General features: G+C 44.2%; 1 protein-coding gene across 1 annotated transcript in view; it reads left to right on the plus strand.

Moving 5' to 3' along the window:
- LOC308317043 (transmembrane protein 132D-like) overlaps nucleotides 1–21,683 on the plus strand; it is a gene marked incomplete at its 3' end in the record, with an annotated part of 187,856 nt that overhangs the window by 156,028 nt on the left and 10,145 nt on the right. The window contains exon 6 of the mRNA XM_080765833.1: nucleotides 5,312–5,452. Within this exon, the coding sequence (XP_080621959.1) occupies nucleotides 5,312–5,452 (141 nt within the window). The remainder of the gene's footprint in view (nucleotides 1–5,311; nucleotides 5,453–21,683) is intronic.

A 21,683-nucleotide genomic window follows, 5' to 3' on the forward strand; every position in this document is an offset into this window, starting at 1 on the left:
GTAGGAACAAACTACAAAGCGAGCACACACATAATCTCTCTCTCTCTCTCTCTCTCTCTCTCTCTCTCTCTCTCTCTCTCTCTCTCTCTCTCTCTCCCCCGACTGCTCTATCTTCATCATATTCCTTCAATACCAACATGAGTGGAATTAAACTGAAGCCCTTTATAGCATCAGATCAGATGCACTCGTTGTAACAGGCAGTCCTATACTGTACGGTTCGATAGAAGGTTCTCATCCCTCGGTGTGGCCGCTGGCTTCATATACTGCATGGTTCCATAGAAGGTTCTCATCCCTCAGTGTGGCCGCTGGCTTCATATACTGTATGGTTCCATAGAAGGTTCTCGTCCCTCTGTGTGGCCGCTGGCTTCATATGGTTCAATAGAAGGTTCTCGTCCCTCTGTGTGGCCGCTGGCTTCATATGGTTCAATAGAAGGTTCTCGTCCCTCTGTGTGGACGCTGGCTTCATATACTGTATGGTTCCATAGAAGGTTCTCATCCCTCAGTGTGGCCGCTGGCTTCATAATACATTTCAAATCCACCTCTATAGTGTGCACTAGAGACTGACACAGGAGGAGATTTTCACTCCTGTCCTGTCCCACTCCCGCAGAAAAAAATCCTGTCCTGTCCCATTCCTGGGCCAGAGTTTAAAAAAATAAATCCCATCCTGTCCCACTCCTGTAGAATTACTCCTGATCCCGTCACGCTCCCACTCGAAATTACTCATCCCGCTCCTGCTTTTTTTTAGTTAGTCATTTGACTAACTTGCGTCAGCAAGTCAAAAGAATGTTGTCTCACTGAGAGACGACTACAACAACAATGGGTGCTTCTGTTCTTTTGGCCGGCAGCGCGACCGACCAGAGGTAGATGTCATTCCCGCTCCTGTTGACTCTCATTCCCGTCCCGTCCCCATCACGGGATTAATACAAAATATTAATCCCATCCCGCGGGAATCCCGACAAAATGTCAGTCTCTAGTGTGCACGTCTTCCTTATTCATTAAACTGAGAACGGCTTCACTCATGGGGAATTGTGTTCCTGCTAATCCGTGAAGATTGATTGATTGTTTATTCATTTTCGTGTCATGCACACCTTGTGCCCTTATAAACCCAGTGTGTTTATAAGACACCGTTTCACAATTGCAATTACAGCATGTTTTATATTACATAATTAATGCTTTTTACAGCATGTTTACATTACATAATTCATTATACTACAACTCGGATTCACACAGAGTACTCTGCCTTCTTTCCCAAGCTTGGAACAGATCAAATCTGCTACAACGAAAGTCCCTTTGGCAAAACATATCTCCATTTTTACATGGTCATTTAACCCATTCTGAACGGGAACCCCTTTTGGTGTTAGCATCATGTTATGCTTCTGCTATTGAAAAATAGCAGATCTACAAGCTCATAGCGCGCCACCGAGTGGCGCGCTATGAGCTTGTAGGTCTGCTATTTTTGAAAAATCGAAGAACGACTGACATTTTTTAGAATCTGATCTCGGGTCAGAATGGGTTAATCAGACCAGTGTGTGTCCCAGTGGAAACCTCGTATGAATCTGATCTCAGGTCAGAATGGGTTAAAAATGAAGAAAGGCAGTCGACGCCATAGTTCTAGTCCAATTCTGCCAGGACTTTCTATTCTCTTTGCATGCTGTTGTTGTTTTTGGTACAACAATGCCTAAATCAATAAGACTCTGTCAGGGGATAGCGTCCCGTGGCCAAAGGAACTGTACGCGCTCACAATGGGCCGCCATGCGAGGCGTTTCGCCGCCCCACATCTCTGTGAGATCAAAGCATTATCCTTCCATCAACGGTGGTTCCCTTATGAGAGAGAGAGAGGGAGAGAGAGGGGGGGGGGGTGGTCAAACGATATATTTTACAGCTTTTTAAAGACGCCCCCCCCCCCCTCTCTCTCTCTTCATAGTGGTGTGTGATAAGGGAGTGTTTTTTCTTGTCTTTCCTCTCAAGTGTTTGCCAAACGTGTAGTGTGTGTTCAGTCCAGAGAGTCCAGCAGAGTGGGTTTTCAAGTCCTCACAGGAGGGGTCCTCTGTTTGACGCACAACGCCATTAGTTTACAGTGTAGCGCGCACACACACACACACACACACACACACACACACACACAGTATATAGGCCGAGAGAACATGGCAAGGGACCAGCATGACACATTTTGTTAACATTCTCTGGCGAGAGAAAGAGAGAGAGAGAGAGAGACACCAAACTGCATGAGCACACACACACACTCCATTTCCAAACCTCTGCTCCAGAATGGCCTTCATCAGTAAATTAAAACATGTTTATATCGCTCCTACATATTTTGTCCAAACATCACAAACGTTCATGTACACCTGAGGAGCACAGGTTGGTTTGTGTACTCTGTGTGTTTGGCAAACACAGTTAATAAGTGATGCCGTAAACAGGGATGCCGTGAGTGCTAGTGTGTGTGTGTGCATGTGTGACTTGTCTGTCCATATTGTGTATTGCGTGTATATCTGTGTATTCCTGCATAGGCGCGTGTGTGTGTGTGTGTGTGTGTGTGTGTGTGTGTGTGTGTGTGTGCACGTGTGCGAGTGCGTCTATATACTGTATACGTATGTGTCTTTGTGTTTATGTGAATGTATTTCTGCATAGGCGTGTGTATGTGTATACTTCCCATGTGTCCGTGGGTGTGCGTGTGGGTAGTGTTTCTGCTACTGTATACATGCAGGAGTAAGTTGCACACATTTGCGCGTATGTGAATGGGCATGCGTTTGTGCGTGCGTGCGTGTGTCTGTGTGTGTGTGTGTGTGTGTGTGGGGGGGGGGGGGGGGGGGGGTGTTTTGTCAAGGTGATACATAACGCAAAGCACTCTGGGAAGGATTAGACAACCTGGAAGAGAGGAGAAGAAAATATATGTGGGAAAAACATCCACTCGTATACCAAGAGACAGAGTAAATATACCAAGAGACAGAGTAAATATACCAAGAGACAGAGTAAATATACCAAGAGACAGAGTAAATATACCAAGAGACAGAGTAAATATACCAAGAGACAGAGTGTACCTGCAGGAGAGAGGAGAAGGGAATGATTAGTGGAGAGAGCAGCGTAGCGTTGTTTTTTACTTTGATTTTAGTTAGTCTTTTGAATAGTTTTCATTTAGTTTTAGTCACATTTTAGTTACCTGTAATGTTTTAGTTTTAGTGTAGTTTAGTCTAGTGTTAGTAATGTTTTAGTTTTAGTGTAGTTTAGTCTAGTGTTAGTAATGTTTGTTTTAGTGTAGTTTAGTCTAGTGTTAGTAATGTTTTAGTTTTAGTGTAGTTTAGTCTAGTGTTAGTAATGTTTTAGTGTTAGTCTAGTTTAGTCTAGTGTTAGTAATGTTTTAGTTTTAGTGTAGTTTAGTCTAGTGTTAGTAATGTTTTAGTGTTAGTCTAGTTTAGTCTAGTGTTAGTAATGTTTTAGTTTTAGTGTAGTTTAGTCTAGTGTTAGTAATGTTTTAGTGTTAGTCTAGTTTAGTCTAGTGTTAGTAATGTTTTAGTTTTAGTGTAGTTTAGTCTAGTGTTAGTAATGTTTTAGTGTTAGTCTAGTTTAGTCTAGTGTTAGTAATGTTTTAGTTTTAGTGTAGTTTAGTCTAGTGTTAGTAATGTTTTAGTGTTAGTCTAGTTTAGTCTAGTGTTAGTAATGTTTTAGTGTTAGTCCAGTTTAGTCTAGTGTTAGTAATGTTTTAGTGTTAGTCCAGTTTTTTGCAGTCATAATGACTGATTTTACACTTGCTCACAACGCATCACGCTGCGACGTGTTGTGAGCTTGTAGATCTGCTATTTTCAGCATGCAAACAAGTGTAAAATGACTCGTCTTTTACTTATACTGGACTTATACAAGGTGTCAATGCAGATTGGCTAGGAGAACTATTAAAAAAAAAATATATATATATATATATATATATATATATAGTAAAAATAGTAAGAAAGAAGTAAGTAAGTTTCACAGTAGGAAACCTAGGAGTCTTTGACTCTTTTTCGACTCAGGGCAAACTTTTAACAAACAAATTAGCAATGTTCTAAAGTTCTTTTTATACCAGCTTAGAACCATCGCCAAATTAAAACCCATTTCACGCAGACTTAGTTACAGTAACCCATGCATTCATCACCTCCCGTTTGGACTACTGTCTGGGGCTGCCCCAGTCCGCCATTACAGAGAGTTCAAAATGCCACAGCTACTGTATAGACTCATTACAGGAACCAAGAAACGTGAACGCATCACTCCTGCACTGCAGGCAACACTGCACTGGCTACCTGTAACATTCTGTATCCAATTCGAAACCCTGCTCTTTGTTTTCTTAACCCATTCTGACCTGAGATCAGATTCATACGAGGTTTCCACTGGACACACACTGGTCTGATTATAACCCATTCTGACCTGAGATCAGATTCTAAAAATGTCAGTCGTTCTTCGATTTTTCAAAAATAGCAGACCTACAAGCTCGTAGCGCGCCACTCGGTGGAACTATAGAGCTCTCAGATCCTCCACTCTCAAACTGTTTGCAGTTCCCTCGTCAAACCTTAAAACAAAAGGTGATCTGAGAATGTTTGCATGTTCTCCCCGTGTCCCCCTAGGGTAGATACCCTCACAAAAAACATGCAGTAATCCTGGTCTCTAAACTGCCTCCCCCTGGCCAGCCGGGGCGCCTGATGGAGGGGAAAGGAACTGGTTGGAATAACATGTTCCTTCCACGCGCTACGTCCAACCAGGGAAACTCCCCCCTGTCAGGTGTAAAGGAGCAACTTGGACACTCAGGCATGAAGGAAGCATGAGTTCAAGTCCGTTGCTCTCCCCTTGTCCCCCATATATGGGGATTAGGTTGGTCTCCCCTTGTCCCCCATATATGGGGACTAGGTTGGTCTCCCCTTGTCCCCCATATATGGGGACTAGGTTGGCGGAGGATGTGTAGAGCCCAGGATCACATTAGATAATTGACACAGGGGTGAAAAATGGGTTACAAAATCGTGGGATAAAAAATATTAAAGAAAACAAAAAACAGAAGGTTATCTGGCTTTTTCTGGCGACACTATGGAAAGGCCTTCCTTTTCACAATAAAGCTAGCGCCACCCTTGAGATCTTTTAAGTCTGGCCTTTGACATAGCTTGTTCCATTATTGTTGGTATGTTTGTACTATTGCTATTGTTTTTTTCTTACTATATGCACTACGGATATTTGTTCTGTAAAGCACTTTGGGTCAACGGCTGTTGTTTTTAAATGTGCTTTATAAATAAAATGGACTCTCTCTCTCTCTCTCTCTCTCTCTCTCTCTCTCTCTCTCCCCCCCCGTGTGCAGGGCGTGGTTCCAGGCGGGCCTCAACTTCCTGTCGGTGAAACCCAGCAACCTGGTTGCGTGGGAGATCAAACAGGAAATGGTGCCGGGGAGCAGCTCTCTGGCGGTGCTGTGTCAGAGGAAGGCCACGTCCACGGGAGAGAGGTACGGAATGCACGCACGCACGAACGCACGCGCGTGCACATTACTCACACATTCACTGGCATAAGTGCAAGTGCATACATACTGTACGTGTGGTCATGCACACACACTACTAGACATGCCCCACACGCTCTCTCTCTCTCTCTCTCTCTCTCTCTCTCTCTCTCTCTCTCTCTCTCTCTCTCTCTCTCTCTCTCTCTCTCTCTCTCTCTCTCTCTCTCTCTCTTCTCTCTTTCTCTCTCTCTCTCTCTCTCTCTCTCTCTCTATCTCTCTCTCCTGGACCTAGATACTTCAACAGCTTTGTCCTGCCGAGGACATGTTCTCTTCTCTAGGCTGAAACTTTCTGTCCGAGGGTTTTTACTTTTACAATGTCTGCGTTTGCCGAGCGCTTCCCGCAGACCAATAAGCATCTGTTTGTAGGTGCGTGCACATGGACGTCAAAAGGGGGCTTTGAGACCCTTAGGCCCTTTTAACCCGTCTGTAAAACAACTGCCCTCTCCAGACCACGAATGCATGAACGAATGCAGCATTTACTATATGGTGAAAGAAATGCAAAATTGCCACCCATTTCCACGCCTTATCCCAACGCATGCATTCAGGAGAATTGCCTCATTTTCTGCTGAAAGGTGGTTTTCAGGGCCTGTTTTTTAAAAGATGCAAATGCATTTTTTGAGGGAGGGGGGTCATGGTTATTCCACGCTTGGGTGGCGGTGCTGTAGAAGGAGAATTTACCAATATTCGTTTTGAAAGTGGGTGGTTCGAGATTGTTGTTATCACTCCCTCCCTAGTGTTGTGGCTGTGGGTGTCGCTCACTTTTCTTAGGTAGTTAGTCAGGTATGTCAGGTATCTTTTCTTAGGTAGTTAGTCAGGTATGTCAGGTATCTTTTCTTACGTATTTTTTTGAAAAATCGTAAAAATGCGGCACAAATCTTTGAATAGGTATATATTCTTTCAGAGCGAACGTTTTTTTTTTTTTTTTCGACGTCAGGCCTAAATGGGTTTTAAGTGTGCACAGTTTGGGGGTTTTGGTTGTGGGGGTTGTGGTTCCCCACAACCCCCACACACTGTGAAAATCACCAAGCTAACGGGGAATAAACTCGGACCGAAGCTGTTCCCTAGCAACGCAATTTCCCACACTGACGCTGAAGCTCCACGCAGTCTGATAACAAGGAGAAAGCCAGCCATGTCGAGGACATTATCCCATTCTGACCTGAGATCAGATTCACACGAGGTTTCCACTGGACACACACTGGTCTGATTAACCCATTCTGACCTGAGATCAGATTCTAAAAATGTCAGTCGTTCTTCGATTTTTCAAAAATAGCAGACCTACAAGCTCGTATCGCGCCACTCGGTGGCGCGATATGAGCTTGTAGATCTGCTATTTTTCAATAGCTAAAGCATAACATGATGCTAACACCAAAATGGGTTCCCGTTCAGAATGGGTTATGGAAAATAATTTCTCTTCTGACCCAAAGTGCCCCTTCTTGTTGCAGCCTTGTTTGTGCCAAAGTAATCCCACTAAAGCTGCCCGGCTCGCCGTGCTGTCAGCCCATTCTGACCCGAGATCAGCTTCACACGAGGTTTCCACTGGACACACACTGGGTCTGATTAACCCATTCTGACCTGAGATCAGATTCACACGAGGTTTCCACTGGACAACACACTGGTCTGATTAACCCATTCTGACCTGAGATCAGATTCTAAAAATGTCAGTCGTTCTTAGATTTTTCTAAAAATAGCAGACCTACAAGCTCGTAGCGCGCCACTCGGTGGCGCGCTATGAGCTTGTAGATCTGCTATTTTTCAATAGCTAAAGCACAGCATGATGCTGAACACCGAAATGGGTTCCCGTTCAGAATGGGTTAAACCGTTTAGGCCTGACGTCGGCATTTTAAAAAAGGTCTTCTAAATCATGACACTTTTCTGAAAATGCCTATGTTTCTATGTCAGTAGTGGTGCTCAATATTTCATGTCAAGGACCCCCTAAAACATATATGTAATTGGCCGCCGACCCCCATCTGTTTATGTATAGTTCCTCCAGGGACCCAACCAGAAGCAAAGATTTGAGTTAAAAAAACGTTCGCTCTGAAAGAATATATATATTCAAAGATTTGCGCCACATTTTCACGATTTCTCAAAAATAGTGCCACGCTATACGAACTTGTAAATCTGCTATTTTTCAATAGCTAAAGTATGACATAATGCTTAAAACACCAAAAGAGTTCCCGTCCTGTATGGGTTAACCCCCCCCCCCCCCCCCCCCTCCCTCGACGAGGGAGGAAGGTGGAGGAAGGTCTGTGGGACAATGCGAGGACAATATACTCTACAAGTGGTGGCTTTTCAAAAGCGGCTGGCGATTGATGGGATGGGAGATGGCAGAGGTTTCTTTCTTGCGTTTTCTTTATTTATTTTTTGGCGCGTGGTGCCGAAGACTCCAACTACATGTTGTTTTTAAACTGAAAGAGAGATGAAGCAGGGAATCCACTACATATTGTATTAAACTGATTCAACCTTTGTCACAGTCACAGACTTCATACTGTACATACAGTAGATATAGCTTCATAGACTTGATTGCCGGCACTATCATCCGTGTTTGTTTTGTTTACCTTATTTATTTGGATTCACGTTCATGTGTATTTTCAGACATTTAAACATTCCATACTTACTAAACTTGACCGTTGACGCTGTGTATACTTGGTCTGCTCTTTCCCTCCCTTATACCTAAACCTCTTTGCAGCAGATCTGCTATTGTACCACAATGACGTATAGCCCCATTTAAAATGATGAAGAAGGAAAGTAATTATGCCACTACACTACAGTATGAAATGTTGTCAATATTTCAATAGACATTTTAAGACCGGGGCTATTAGTTTATAGCCAGTTAATTAATCCAGCTACCTTTTCCGTAAGTCACACTAGTGTTCTATTAGACTCAGTCGTGACTGGTGTCGTTACTCTCATTATGGAGGCAGAAAGTATTTATTTTTCCAACTGACAACACACACTAATATAATATTTTCCGTGTTCATAACAAGGTGCTCTGTGTAGTAGACATGTCCCTCCCGGCTTCTTTTAGCAGAGTTAGCGTTAACCCATTGAATTAAAACCATGCAGGAAAGCACGCTTTCTCCAGTGAATTAACCCCTTTTGGTGTTGGCATCATGTTATGCTTTAGCTATTGAAAAATAGCAGATCTAGTGGCGCGCTACGAGCGTGTAGGTCTGCTATTTTTGAAAAATCGACGACGAAGAACGACTGACATAGAAACATAGCTTTTTCAGAAAACTGTCAGGATGTAGAAGACATTTTTTTAAATCTGATCTCAGGTCAAAATGGGTTAAAACCATGCAGGAAAGCATGTCTTCTCCAGTGAATTAATGATAAAATAAGATATGTTTCTATAGGGTTATATACTGGTTCTATAGAATATGGAGACCCGCAAAGGTCACAAAATCAGGACAAGCATTGAACAGACGCAATAGTATAGTGTATAATGGGGTCCATTTGGTTTATTTAACACTCGGTATTTTTGAGTGGTGTAACCACTCCTACAACCAGCATTGTCCGTGTACCTGTGTGTAGGTACCTGTGTACCTGTGTAAATGAGCACGAGTATGTGACTTATTTATACCAGTAGGGGGCGCCAGAAACAGAGAGAGGGGTAGTGCTGTGTCTCTAATGAGAGAGAGAGAGAGAGAGAGAGGGGGGGGGGGGATTGCACCACTCAGTTCACACATGTGTGATTTTTCTGTGTACGAGCCATGGAGTGAATGAAGGACTGTAGTGTACATTTGGTATATCTGGATAAGGGTCTTCTTTGTCACCCGTTCCTCTCAGACTGAACGGGGCGGTTAATGCGAGCGCAGATAGATAGACCTCACCCACATGGAAATAAAACAATACATTCATTGTACGGAAGCTATCTTTTTACAGTCAGCACTGGCTTTGAGTCTTAGGATGGCTTTTCTGTAAGAGGCAGAATGTTGGTGTGTGTGTGTGTGTGTGTGTGTGTGTGTGACTGTGTGACTGTGTGACTGTGTGTGTGTGTGTGTGTGACTGTGTGTGACTGTGTGACTGTGTGTGTGTGTGTGCAGGGCTTGACGCTTAGCATTTTTCCAAGTAGCACGTGTGCGCCTAAGTTGAAAAATCTAGTAGCACACAAATTATTTTAGGAGCACCATGAAAAATGATGTATTTTTAAGGGGCGCTAGCCCCTCCAATATACAGCCTTTGTCCCACACATCTCAAAATGAGCCATTGACAATCAACAGAGAAATTACGTCAAAATTCTGCTAAATATGACATAAATTAAACGCCATTGACATTGAAGGGAAAATGTATGTCATATGTAAACGAGCAAATCAGCTAACCAATCACAGGCAACAGGCATTCTGATTGGCCAGTATGAGATGATATCTGATGATGTATGATGACAAGAGCGCCCCTCACTTCACATGGGTGTGATTCTTTTAATGAAAGTGATATGAGGTAGGGGTGGAAAATAATGTCAAAATATTATATCACTATCTTTTCAGCAATTATCACAAAATAGTGATATTCATCATGATATCATTGTTATGTTTGTTTTCATATAATCTATATAATCAATTTGTTTTATGCTAATACTTTGTAGATAGATCGATAGTAGCTCTGTTCCATACCTCTAATACGTGCAACACATTAGAGCTATGGACCAGAGCTAGATAGATAATAAGTTGCTCATGGATGGATAGACAGGCTATCCGTTTTTATCCTGCTGTTCTATCATGTTAGTGTGACATTCAGACAGTGCAGAGGCTGCTCGATGGTGAATTAGTATTGTAACATTCTCCTTGGCTTTGACTGACTGATATTAATACGGTAATCCAGCAGTTCGGTCATTTGCATTATCATTTATGCTGGGCACACACTTTTGTAAGCAAACGCTAAGCAAGGGTTGTTTTGATAAACATCAATCCGTCCACTCCATGTGTGTGTGTGCGCACTACGCGTGCGTGCACGGCTGCACGCTGTTTCACCCGCGTTTGGTTAAAAGTAAGTTACGTTTGAACTTTGAACATTACAAACACACTTTGCAAATAACGTGTCGGGGTCCAAGCAATTCCTTCTGAATCTGTGCGATCATGCTAATGATATCCCGCTGAGTTCGCTCTGACTTCTTTAGCAAGCAGTAACAGGAAGAGCACGGAGCAGCAACACAGGGAGGGGAGGGGCGGTGGGAGCAAAGGGAACAGATCTTCAAATGAACACCGCATTGAGCCTCGACAGAGTCGACACGTTGTTAGCTTGTAGCTCTTCTCTTTTTGGCGAACGACACCGCCGTTCAGAAATATAAATGTAGGTATAGAACCACGACTATAGAATGTGCACTTGCTGTAGACAGAGACTTGTCTTTATCACGATTGAATGGTCAAATCCGGTAGTCGCACCTGTGCTACAAATTCAATTTTACAACTCGCACGGTGATATTTTTAGTCGCAAATGCGAGTACCTAGTCGCACTGTCCGAGCCCTGTGTGTGTGTGTGTGTGTGTGTGTGTGTGTGTGTGTGTGTGTGTGACTGTGTGTGTGTGTGTGTGTGTGTGTGTGTGTGTCACACATAATTTTTCTATGCAAGGGGTTTGACATGAATTTGAATTCTGCAAATCCTTATAAGAAAAGGAAATTAGTTATTAAGCAGGTTCTCAATCTCTCTCTCTCTCTCTCTCAGTATTCTTTCTTCTTTTTCTTTCTTTGTTTAATGTAAAACATTAAACATAATAATATCGCGCCTCGCTGTATTGTTCCAGTCTGTGTCTGTTCTCATGCAGACCTAAGCCACTGTCACAGTAAGCCCAGTGTACTATTGAGGATGACAATGTGTGCACAGGTTTTTTACCAAATCCTGCTGAAGTCCTGTAATCCTTTGATATATTCTTAGAAGTGATAGTTGGCTGACTTTTGTAATTGTCTTAATGTGAAGGCTGTTGAAATGCAGGTCTGAGTTCCATCCATGACTGCAGCAAGATTACTGTTTTTCGGTTTTTTTACCAGCTGAAGCTGAGCTCTGACTTTTAATTATTGGCTCCAAAAACAATTACTTCAGTGTTGTCTCGTCTAAGTCCTTCGGTTATTATCCGTGGCACTCACATGCGCTCACGCGTGCACACACACACACACACACACACACACACACACACACACAGGCACACGGCTGCCGCGCATGCAGCACACACAAGGCTCGGTAAGTGCATTTCCGAATTTGAGGCAGAAGTCAAAGGGCTGAAAATGTCAATTGCAGTGGAGATTGTGTGTGCAGGTGTGACTGATTCATCTCCAAGGTATCTCTCTCTCTCTCTCTCTCTCTCTCTCTCTCTCTCTTCTCTCTCTCTCAGACCATAATGGTCTCTGTTGGATGGAAACTTCATGTCCAAAAGGGTTCGGGTTAACCCATTTAGGCCTGACGCCGATATTTTTTTAATGTATTCTAATTCTGGACCCCAAAAATTATAATGTAATTGGCCTGAAAATATGTTATTCCTGCAGGAACCCCCTCAGAAGCAAAGATATGAGTGAAAAAACGTTTCGCTCTGAAAGAATATATTCAAAGGTTTGTGCGCATTTTCACGATTTTTTCAAAAATAGCAGACCTACAAGCTCATGAGTGCATGGCGCGCTATGAGCTTGTATAGGTCTGCTATTTTTCAATAGCTAAATTATAACTTGATGTTTAAAACACCAAAAGGGGTCCCCGCCCAAAATAGGTTAACTGTTACTTTTCAGGATTCAAATTCAAAGGTGTAACAGATCTACCCTCCATGTTACCCTCCAAAGTATATATTTATATGACTATGTAAAAATGGAGATATGTTTTGCCAAAGCTTGGGAAAGAAGAGTACTCTGTATAAATCTGAGTTGTAATATAATGAATTATGTAATGTAAACATGCTGTAAATATGCATAGATTATGTAATATAAAAACATGCTGTAATTGCAATTGTGAAAACGGTGTCTTATAAACCCATGAGGGTTGGGCACAAGGTGTGCATGACACGAAAATATATAATCAATCAATCAAATATATCAGCTTAAATATCTCCCTCTCTCTCTCTCTCTCTCTCTCTCTCTCTCTCTCTCTCTCTCTCTCTCTCTCTCTCTCTCCTCTCTCCCTCTCCCCCCCACACCCTCTCTCTCTCTCTCTCTCTCTCTCTCTCTCTCCCTCTCCCCCCACACCCCTCTCTCTCCCTCTCCCCCCACACCCCTCTCTCTCACTCTCTCTCTCTCTCTCTCTCTCTCTCTCCCTCCCCCCCCCCACCTCTCTCTCTCTCTCTCTCTCTCTCTCTCTCTCTCTCTGTGTGACTCCTGCTATAGTTGATGGCCGCCGCGTTGATAAATGGCCTCCATTAAGCGGAACGGTTATTGCGGGACGTCGTTTTCAATTAACGCCACTTAGCCATCGCCGTTATGGCCACGTCCACAACCTTGACGGACGCGGGGGTAGGTAGTATAGGGAGGAATGCACAACCTCCCTGCACACAGTGCACACTGCACGACACACACCGCACGACACACACCCGCACCACACACACCCGCCATGGGCAGGCGAGGCGGCCCAGTTGGGGGGGGGGGGGGGGTGGCGTTGGGGGGACGGGACGGGACACTTGAGACTTCCGTGCGAGGCAGACGTTATACATTAATCAGCGGCAGTGTGACAGCGATGTTTTTTAAACGCGTCGCGCCAGTTAAGATCGACACTTAAAGTGGAGCCGAGGTGAGACTTCAGAGGGCGCATTGGTGTGTGCGCGTGTGTGTGTGTGTGTGTGTGTGTGTGTGTGTGTGTGTGTGTGTGTGCGCGTGTGTGTGTGTGCTTGTGCGTACGCACGTATTTACACGGCCCGGCTCACAATATATCAAAGTGTTTTAACAGACTTCAGCACTTTGCAAAGTAAATGCAAGCCATTAGAAATGGCCCATTGGGCCACTGTTGCTACTACTGTGAAATCCTGAGTGTTTCGTCTAACTGTTAATTTAACTGTACAAATGGAACCAAATGGTTCCATTTGCACACTTAACCAGGGGATTAATCGACACTGCAGATTTGACTGTGCGTTAAAGTGAGTCGTCGTCATTAGTTATGTATATCTGTGTGCCGTGGAGATTCGCCGCACGTTTCTTTGTATTGTCTCTGTCAAAGAAACGCACACATAACACTCACACACATACACTAAGGCTGTCCTCGAACCTTCGCACGTTAGGGTTGGCACTTCAATCTTAATTAAAACCTCTTAAAGCCCCAATCCCCCACCGGTGGGCGCAGCGGCTGTCCACCTCATGAACAGCTCTCAGCGGGTAAATGGGGCTGGTCAAGGTCTCAGGTTCCAACTCCCCCCTGGAACCCCTGGGGTTTAAGTGGTTTAAACCATTTGGGGGGGTTTTTTCACTCGAAAATATTTCTCGGCGAGAATGCGATATGCATAATAAGTGTACTATGTTCATGTTGTGTTTACATGTTACATGTTTAGATGTTATTAATAATCAGGGGGGCACACAACCGATGCGCATACGTCATAAAAATGTTTTCTGCGCGTAGATCAAAGGCATGCAAGGCGCATTTGCGCACCAACAGCTGAGACCGTTATGTAGAGAAATCTGACAGGCATTCAAAAGGAACTCAAATGTGATGTTAATGTCCTGTAAGTAGACTTAGAAATAAAACTAGTGTTGACTAATCATTACATGTGGCTCTTATTTTGAAGAGGAAGTTAGTGCACAGGAAGTCCGTTTCAGTTGTAAACAAGCTACTATGACACTTTCCCAAAGTTACATGCTACTATATAGCACTTCTCACAGAGAAAAGTGCTTCACATGCAGGAAATAGAAACAAAAACAACAAGCAGAATAAAAGCAGAATAGTACAGAGCAGAAAACAGCCTATACAATTCATCTCAAAATAGCGATACCCACATAGAAAAGAAAAAAAACATCATGAAACATCTGGAAATAGTAAATTTAGTAGTTTTTTGAGCTTGTTTTTAAAAATGTCTACAGAAACTGCTGACCTGAGGAAGAGCGTTCCACAGTGTGGGCGCTACAACCTGAAAGGCTCCGTCACCTTTTGTTTTGAGTCTAGTGCTGGGGACAATTAACAGACCCTGTTCTGCAGACCTTATAGGGCCCTCTCTGGCACATAACGGTGGACACGGGCAGTTAAATATTTCGGAGCCTGACCATATAAAGCTCTATAGGTGAGCACCAGGACCTTAACATGAACCCAGGGCTAGGGTACAGCCTTAACACAGACAGACAGACAGACAGACAGACAGACAGACAGACAGACAAACGGGACACGCTGGCTGTCCCTGCCTGAACCTCGGACAGCCAACCAGCGTCAACTCAGTCAGTGGAGAAGGAGGTGAGCGTTAGGGTGAAAAGCGAAAAGATGATGGAGGAGAGGGACCGTTCCCAAAAGGTGTCGACAAAAGCACAGACACTTATAAAGTTTATAAAGCATGAAAATAACGACATCGACAAATGTTCACCCAGCAAACCGGTGCTTTTATCAGAAGCCTCTCGTCTCTGAGATAATATTGTCAGAGCCTTTTGTGAGCTTTCGTTCTTGGTGTACAAACAGCAGCCCTCACTCTCTCTCTCTCTCTGTCTGTCTCTCTCTCTCCCTCTCTCTCTCTCTCTCTCTCTCTCTCTCTCTCTCTCTCTCTCTCTCTCTCTCTCTCTCAATATCTGTGTGTTGTTCAAAAATAATATTGAACCAGTGAAAAGTACAAAAAGATTGCGCTTCTGACAAAACCTTAACTCCATTTGGACTCTCAAACTGTCTGCTAAAGCAGCTATAGCTCCACCACCTCTCTGCCTCTCATGCAAGTACAGTAATGGACAATAATATATACAGTCACAATACCAATTTTGATGAGGCAATATTGCTTTGTTTAAAATTATATATAAATGAAAAATGAACATTGTTGGTGTTAGTTGGGTTCTGCCCAACAGTCCTTGTAGCCCTGCTTATAGCATGTTATAGTAGTATAGTATAGTTCATATTCCGCTGTTACGTTCTTAGCTTACGTATGTTTCATGATAACTACTTTTTATGTAAATCGCTCTGGATTAAGAGCGTCTGCTAAATGCCTGAATTGTAAAGTGTAAATTGCAGTGGAGTAAAACACAATATTTGCCCCTGGGATGTAGTGGAGTAGAAGTAAAAGTACTGAACATTGGAAATACTTCAGTAAAGTAAAAAAAAAAAACCTCAAAAGTATGTACAAACTTATTAAATGTATCTCTGAGCTCCCGTCACAACAGTTTCCACCGTTGGTTCCAGCTCTCTTACGGAGCGTGAAGGTGCTGTGTGTAACTTTCTTACTCCTATACGTTCTAACCATCTATCTCTGTGCTATAGTGTCCTTGGGCTCACACGGCAATATCTAATGTTTCTATAGCTGTCGACTCTCTTGCACTGAGCCAGTTGACAAATGACCCCATGTCTCGCGCGCGCGTCCGCGCGCACACACACACACACACACACACACACACAAATCAGCACCCGACAGGGGACGTTGCGGGTGGGTTTGCGTCGGCCACTGCGCGGGTGAGGTAATTACTCGGAAAGCTGATTTCAATAAATGTCTAATTAGGGTTGTTATGAGGCTGTAGCATGTGCCACAGGGACCATGCTGTCTGTGAATGACCAAATACTTGATTCTGATCGGCTGGTTTCTGATTATTAGACCACATACTGAATGTTGTTAATGTAGCATAATGTTTTTGTCACAATCAAAAATCTACAATGTAACTAGTACAAGTACGAATACTTGAGTAGATGTCCTTACTAGAGTAGTCATTTTCCACCACCGCGACAAAGTGTAAAATATGTCATTAATTAATGGCCAACAGTGACAGGAAGACGCAGCATCTATTAGGAAAACACATACTGTATATACGGTATCTGTGTGTGTGTGTGCTTGTGTTATTGTGTGTGCGTGTACGTGTGCATACGCATGTGTGTGTGCACATGCACGCACACGCGTGCCTGTGTGTGTGTGTGTGTGTGGGCGGGCGGACGTGCGCAGTACTTCCAGACAGCCAGAGGAAGGCTATTGTCTCATGAATTGCTAATAGCGACTGTGTGTGAATGCTCTTTTATCACGCAGCGCTCTCGTGGGAGTGCCGTTTTTACCCATTCATCAGATCCATTACAGCGGCAGCAGCAGCGCTCGGCTCTGCTCCGCTCCGCTATGCTAACCCAGACAGGCTGGTCTCTGTTAGCGGAGAGAGGGCTCGCTACGGCGCGGGTGGCAAAATGTGTGTGTGTGTGTCTTTTTTAGTTTAACTCGAAGCACAAATTGCCCTACGTGGGCACCCCCGTTGTATTGGAACACAAAAACATGCAGTAATCCTGGTCTCTAAACTGCCTCCCCCTGGCCAGCCGGGGCGCCTGATGGAGGGGAAAGGAACTGGTTGGAATAACGTGTTCCTCCCACGCGCTATACGTCCAACCAGGGAAACTCCCCCCTGTCAGGTGTAAAGGAGCAACTTGGACACTCAGGCATGAAGGAAGCATGAGTTAAGTCTGTTGCTCTCCCCTTGTCCCCCATATATGGGGGACTAGGTTGGTGGAGGGTGTGTAGAGCCCAGGATCACATTAGATGATTGACACAGGGGTGAAAAATGAGTTACAAAATCGTGGGATAAAAGATATATATAATTAAAAAAAAGAACGGTGGTTTTTATAGCCAGTGGTCCGGGGACCACCAGTCGACCCTGTGGGGGTTCCAGGTAGTCCCCACAGCTAAATGATGGGGAGTTTGGTGAGGAAAATAGACCCTTATAGATTGACTACTAGACCCTCTTGGACTCTTGCATGTGGGTGCATTTGGATCTGCGTTACATAATTTACAAGAAGACACTGTATAAAGCATAAAAAAAGACATGTTGAAATATGGAACATACAAGGTTTTCTGCCTGACGGCGACAATTCGGGGCTTAAGTGGCAAAGACATCCTCCTTGTGCAAAGGGCTGTCGTTGCACTTAACCCATTCTGAACGGGAACCCATTTTGGTGTTAGCATCATGTCGTGCTTTAGCTATTGAAAAATAGCAGATCTACAAGCTCATAGCGCGCCACCGAGTGGCGCGCTACGAACTTGTAGGTCTGCTATTTTTGAAAAATCGAAGAACGACTGACATTTTCTAGAATCTGATCTCGGGTCAGAATGGGTTAATCAGACCAGGGTGTGTCCAGTGGAAACCTCGTATGAATCTGATCTCAGGTCAGAATGGGTTAAAGACTGTGCGTGTTTTGCCACTGTTCCTCCAAACTGTATGTATTACTATATCTCCACTAGACAAAACTGACGGCTCTGCAGCCTCCAGGCGAGATAAACAGGAGACCAGGAAGATTAGTTTAAACTGTATTTATTACTGTATCTCCACTAGACAAAAAACTGAGGGCTCTGCAGCCTCGAGGCGATAAACAGGAGACCATGAGGAAGATGAGTTTAAAATTCTGAAACGCTGTTCCCTGTCTGCATATATTTCTGCATATAGACGCCCTCCGGCCATGTCTCAGTGGTCAGATCCCTATAGCTGGTCTTTGGCGGAACGGGAGAGGAAGAACTAAGCGTAACGAATGGCTATAATCAGACGCCGTGGCAGCATGAGATTCCAGAGCATCCGGTGCTGTCGTACAAAAACAAGTGTCCAATGTTCGGATGGTTCTATAGAACTGTTTGGAGGTTCAGGTGAAGAATTGAATAACTTTTTTTTAACGCCAACGTTTTCGTTCAGAAACTTCGCGTCACTGCGGCAGTTTTTCCCACTAAACCATTGTTTTTTTTATCCTGGGAGTGACTCTCCTTCTGCCAAACTGAGCAACATTGAACAGTGAGCAGGCAGGCAGTATAGAGACCAGGATTGTGTTCTTTGTGAGGGTGTATAGTATACCCTAGAGCAGTGGTTCCCAAACTGGGGTCTGGCTAATTAGTGCCAATTTGGGAGTCCTTGACATGAAAAAGTTTGGGAACCACTGCCCTATACTCCTCTCACACAAAGAAGGGACAAGTTGGCTCGAGTTGGTCTCTTCTGCCGGTGTCATTGACTTGGTCTCTTCTGCCGGTGTCATTGACTTTCATTCCTATACAACAATTCCCCCCTCAGGGATAAATAACCCCGTTATCGTATCTCAGCTGCTTAGCTGTTATGATACAAACACCCAGAATGGAGAGCTGACGGTTTGTTTTTGCCTGTGATGAGAACTGTGCATTATATGAGCCAGTAGTATTATTATTATATTAACATTCTACTATGTACAGTATGAGCCAGTAGTATTATTATATTAACATTATACTATATGTATGAGCCAGTAGTCCACAGAATAAATATTCTTTGGTTGCTTTTATGTTCATCGACTAACTTGTTTCACTGACGTAAACCAATCTAAACAAATCTAAATAAAAACTAATCAAGACTAAAAACTAAGACTAAATACTTTGACAATTGCGTCAAAAAATAGGAGAGCTGATATTAAACCATTTAGACCTGAGGCCGTTTCTAAAAAAAATAAAAAAATCTAGTTTTCAGCTAAACGTATGTTTCTATGTCAGTGGTGCTCAACCTTTTTCATGTCGAGGACCCGCAGAATTATCTGTATTTGGCCGCTGACCCCCATTTGTAAATATGTTGTTCCAGGGACTCCCCCAGAAGCTGAAAGAATATATATTCATAGATTTGCGTCACATTTTCAAGATTTTTCAAAAATAGCAGATTTACAAGCTTGTAGATCTGCTTTTTTTGAATAGCTAAAGTATAATAATAATAATGCTTAAAACACCTAAAGGTTCATCGACTAACTTGTTTCACTGACAAAAACAATTGCGCCAACAAATAGGAGAGCTGAGATGGAGACAGTTTGGGGGAAGACAGACCCTATGAAAGCTGAGAGGGGAGACGGGGTGTGTACACGCACACGCGTGTGTGTGTGTGTGTGTGTGTTTTCTGTCTATGTTTATATAAATAGATAAATAGGCCTACTGTATGCAACACACGTGACGTTTGTGCTCAGGTGCAAGTGATGGACACACGTACTAACATGCACATGCTTGCACGCACACATGTACGCACGCACACATGCATGCACACGCACACACACACACACACATGCACGTGCATGCGCATGTGCACGCGCACACAGTCACACGCACACAGTCACACACACACACACACACACACACACAGTCACACACACAGTCACACACACACACACACACACACACACACAGCCACACAGTCACACACACACACACACACGCACACACGACAGTGTATATGCATGACTGGCTGCCTATAAACATGCATCTATCTATGCTAGCGTGTGACATGTTTAATTCATCGAGCCGAGCCATACGCTGCATAAAGCGCTACTTAAAGCTGACGTATAGCGCACCGTATGCGTTCAGACAGGCCAGAGCAGCAGTGTGTATGTGGTGAGTTAGCGATCACAGATATGCAAGCACGACCAGCAGCACTGCACGCGGACTGGAACTGCTATATGCTTCACATGACACACGCCACAGAGCCCCACCCATGACAGATATCTGCGCCTGGTCCCCATGTGCTTGTAGATCAAATAGCTGAAGACAGAAGTATACTGTATAAGGGAATATGAAGTGGTTAACCCATTTAGGCCTGACGTCGAAATTAAAAGAAAAATCTGTTTTCTGAAATACCTCATGTTTCTGTATCAGTGGTTCTCAATATTTCATGTCAAGGCCCCCAAAAATGATATGTAATTGGCCGCCGACCCCCGTCTGAAGATATGTAGTTCCAGGAACTCCTCAGAAGCAAATATTTGAGTTAAAAACGTTGAACGCTCTGAAAGAATATATATTCAAAGATTTGTGACACATTTTCACGATTTTTCAAAAATAGCAGAGAGATCAATATATCTGCTATTTTTCAATAGCTAAATTATAACATAATGCTAGAGTAAAAAGAACGACATTTGCCTCTTAGATGTATAGCGAAAGTAAAAGTATTTAAAATTGGAAAACACTCCTGTAAAGTGGAAATTCCTCACAAGTGTATACTTGAGTACAGTATACCGTACATGTACTCACAGGTGTACTGTACTCAAGTACATGTACTACTTAGAACGAGTACTACAAGTACTTGGCTATACTTTAAGCCACTGGTGGGTATCACGAATGACACGTGCATGCACGTGTGTGTTGTGTGTGTGTGTGTGTGTGTGTGTGCACGGAGGAGGGGCACGGCGTCTGTCAATTACAGGTCAAAAGGAAGTGAGTCATGCCGTCCTTGTCGCCGGGCGCCGTGGGAAAACGCCGTCGGTCTGATGCGTCACACAGAACGTGTCCCTCTCTCTCCTCTCTCCTCCCTCGTCCCCTCGGCACACACACACACACAGAATGTGTCCCTCTCTCTCTCTCCTCTCTCGTCCCCTTGGCATACACACACACACACACACACAGAATGTGTCCCTCTCTCTCCTCTCTCGTCCCCTTCGGTGTGCACACACACACACACACACACAGAATGTGTCCCTCTCTCTCTCTCCTCTCTCGTCCCCTCGGCATACACACACACACACACACACAGAATGTGTCCCTCTCTCTCCTCTCTCGTCCCCTCGGCATACACACACACACACACACACAGAATGTGTCCCTCTCTCTCTCTCCTCTCTCGTCCCCTCGGCATACACACACACACACACACACACACAGAATGTGTCCCTCTCTCTCTCCTCTCTCGTCCCCTCGGCGTGCACACACACACACACAGAATGTGTCCCTCTCTCTCTCCTCTCTTGTCCCCTCGGCGTGCACACACACACACACAGAATGTGTCCCTCTCTCTCTCCTCTCTCGTCCCCTCGGCGTGCACACACACACACACAGAATGTGTCCCTCTCTCTCTCCTCTCTCGTCCCCTCGGCGTGCACACACACACACACAGAATGTGTCCCTCTCTCTCTCCTCTCTCGTCCCCTCGGTGTGCACACACACACAGAATGTGTCCCTCTCTCTCTCCTCTCTCGTCCCCTCGGTGTGCACACACACACACACACAGAATGTGTCCCTCTCTCTCCTCTCCTCTCTCGTCCCCTCGGCGTGCACACACACACACACACACACACACAGAATGTGTCCCTCTCTCTCTCCTCTCTCGTCCCCTCGGTGTGCACACACACACACACACAGAATGTGTCCCTCTCTCTCCTC

Source organism: Protomyctophum bolini (assembly GCF_963924005.1).
Source record: "Protomyctophum bolini genome assembly, chromosome: 6".
NCBI classification, from domain to species: domain Eukaryota; kingdom Metazoa; phylum Chordata; class Actinopteri; order Myctophiformes; family Myctophidae; genus Protomyctophum; species Protomyctophum bolini.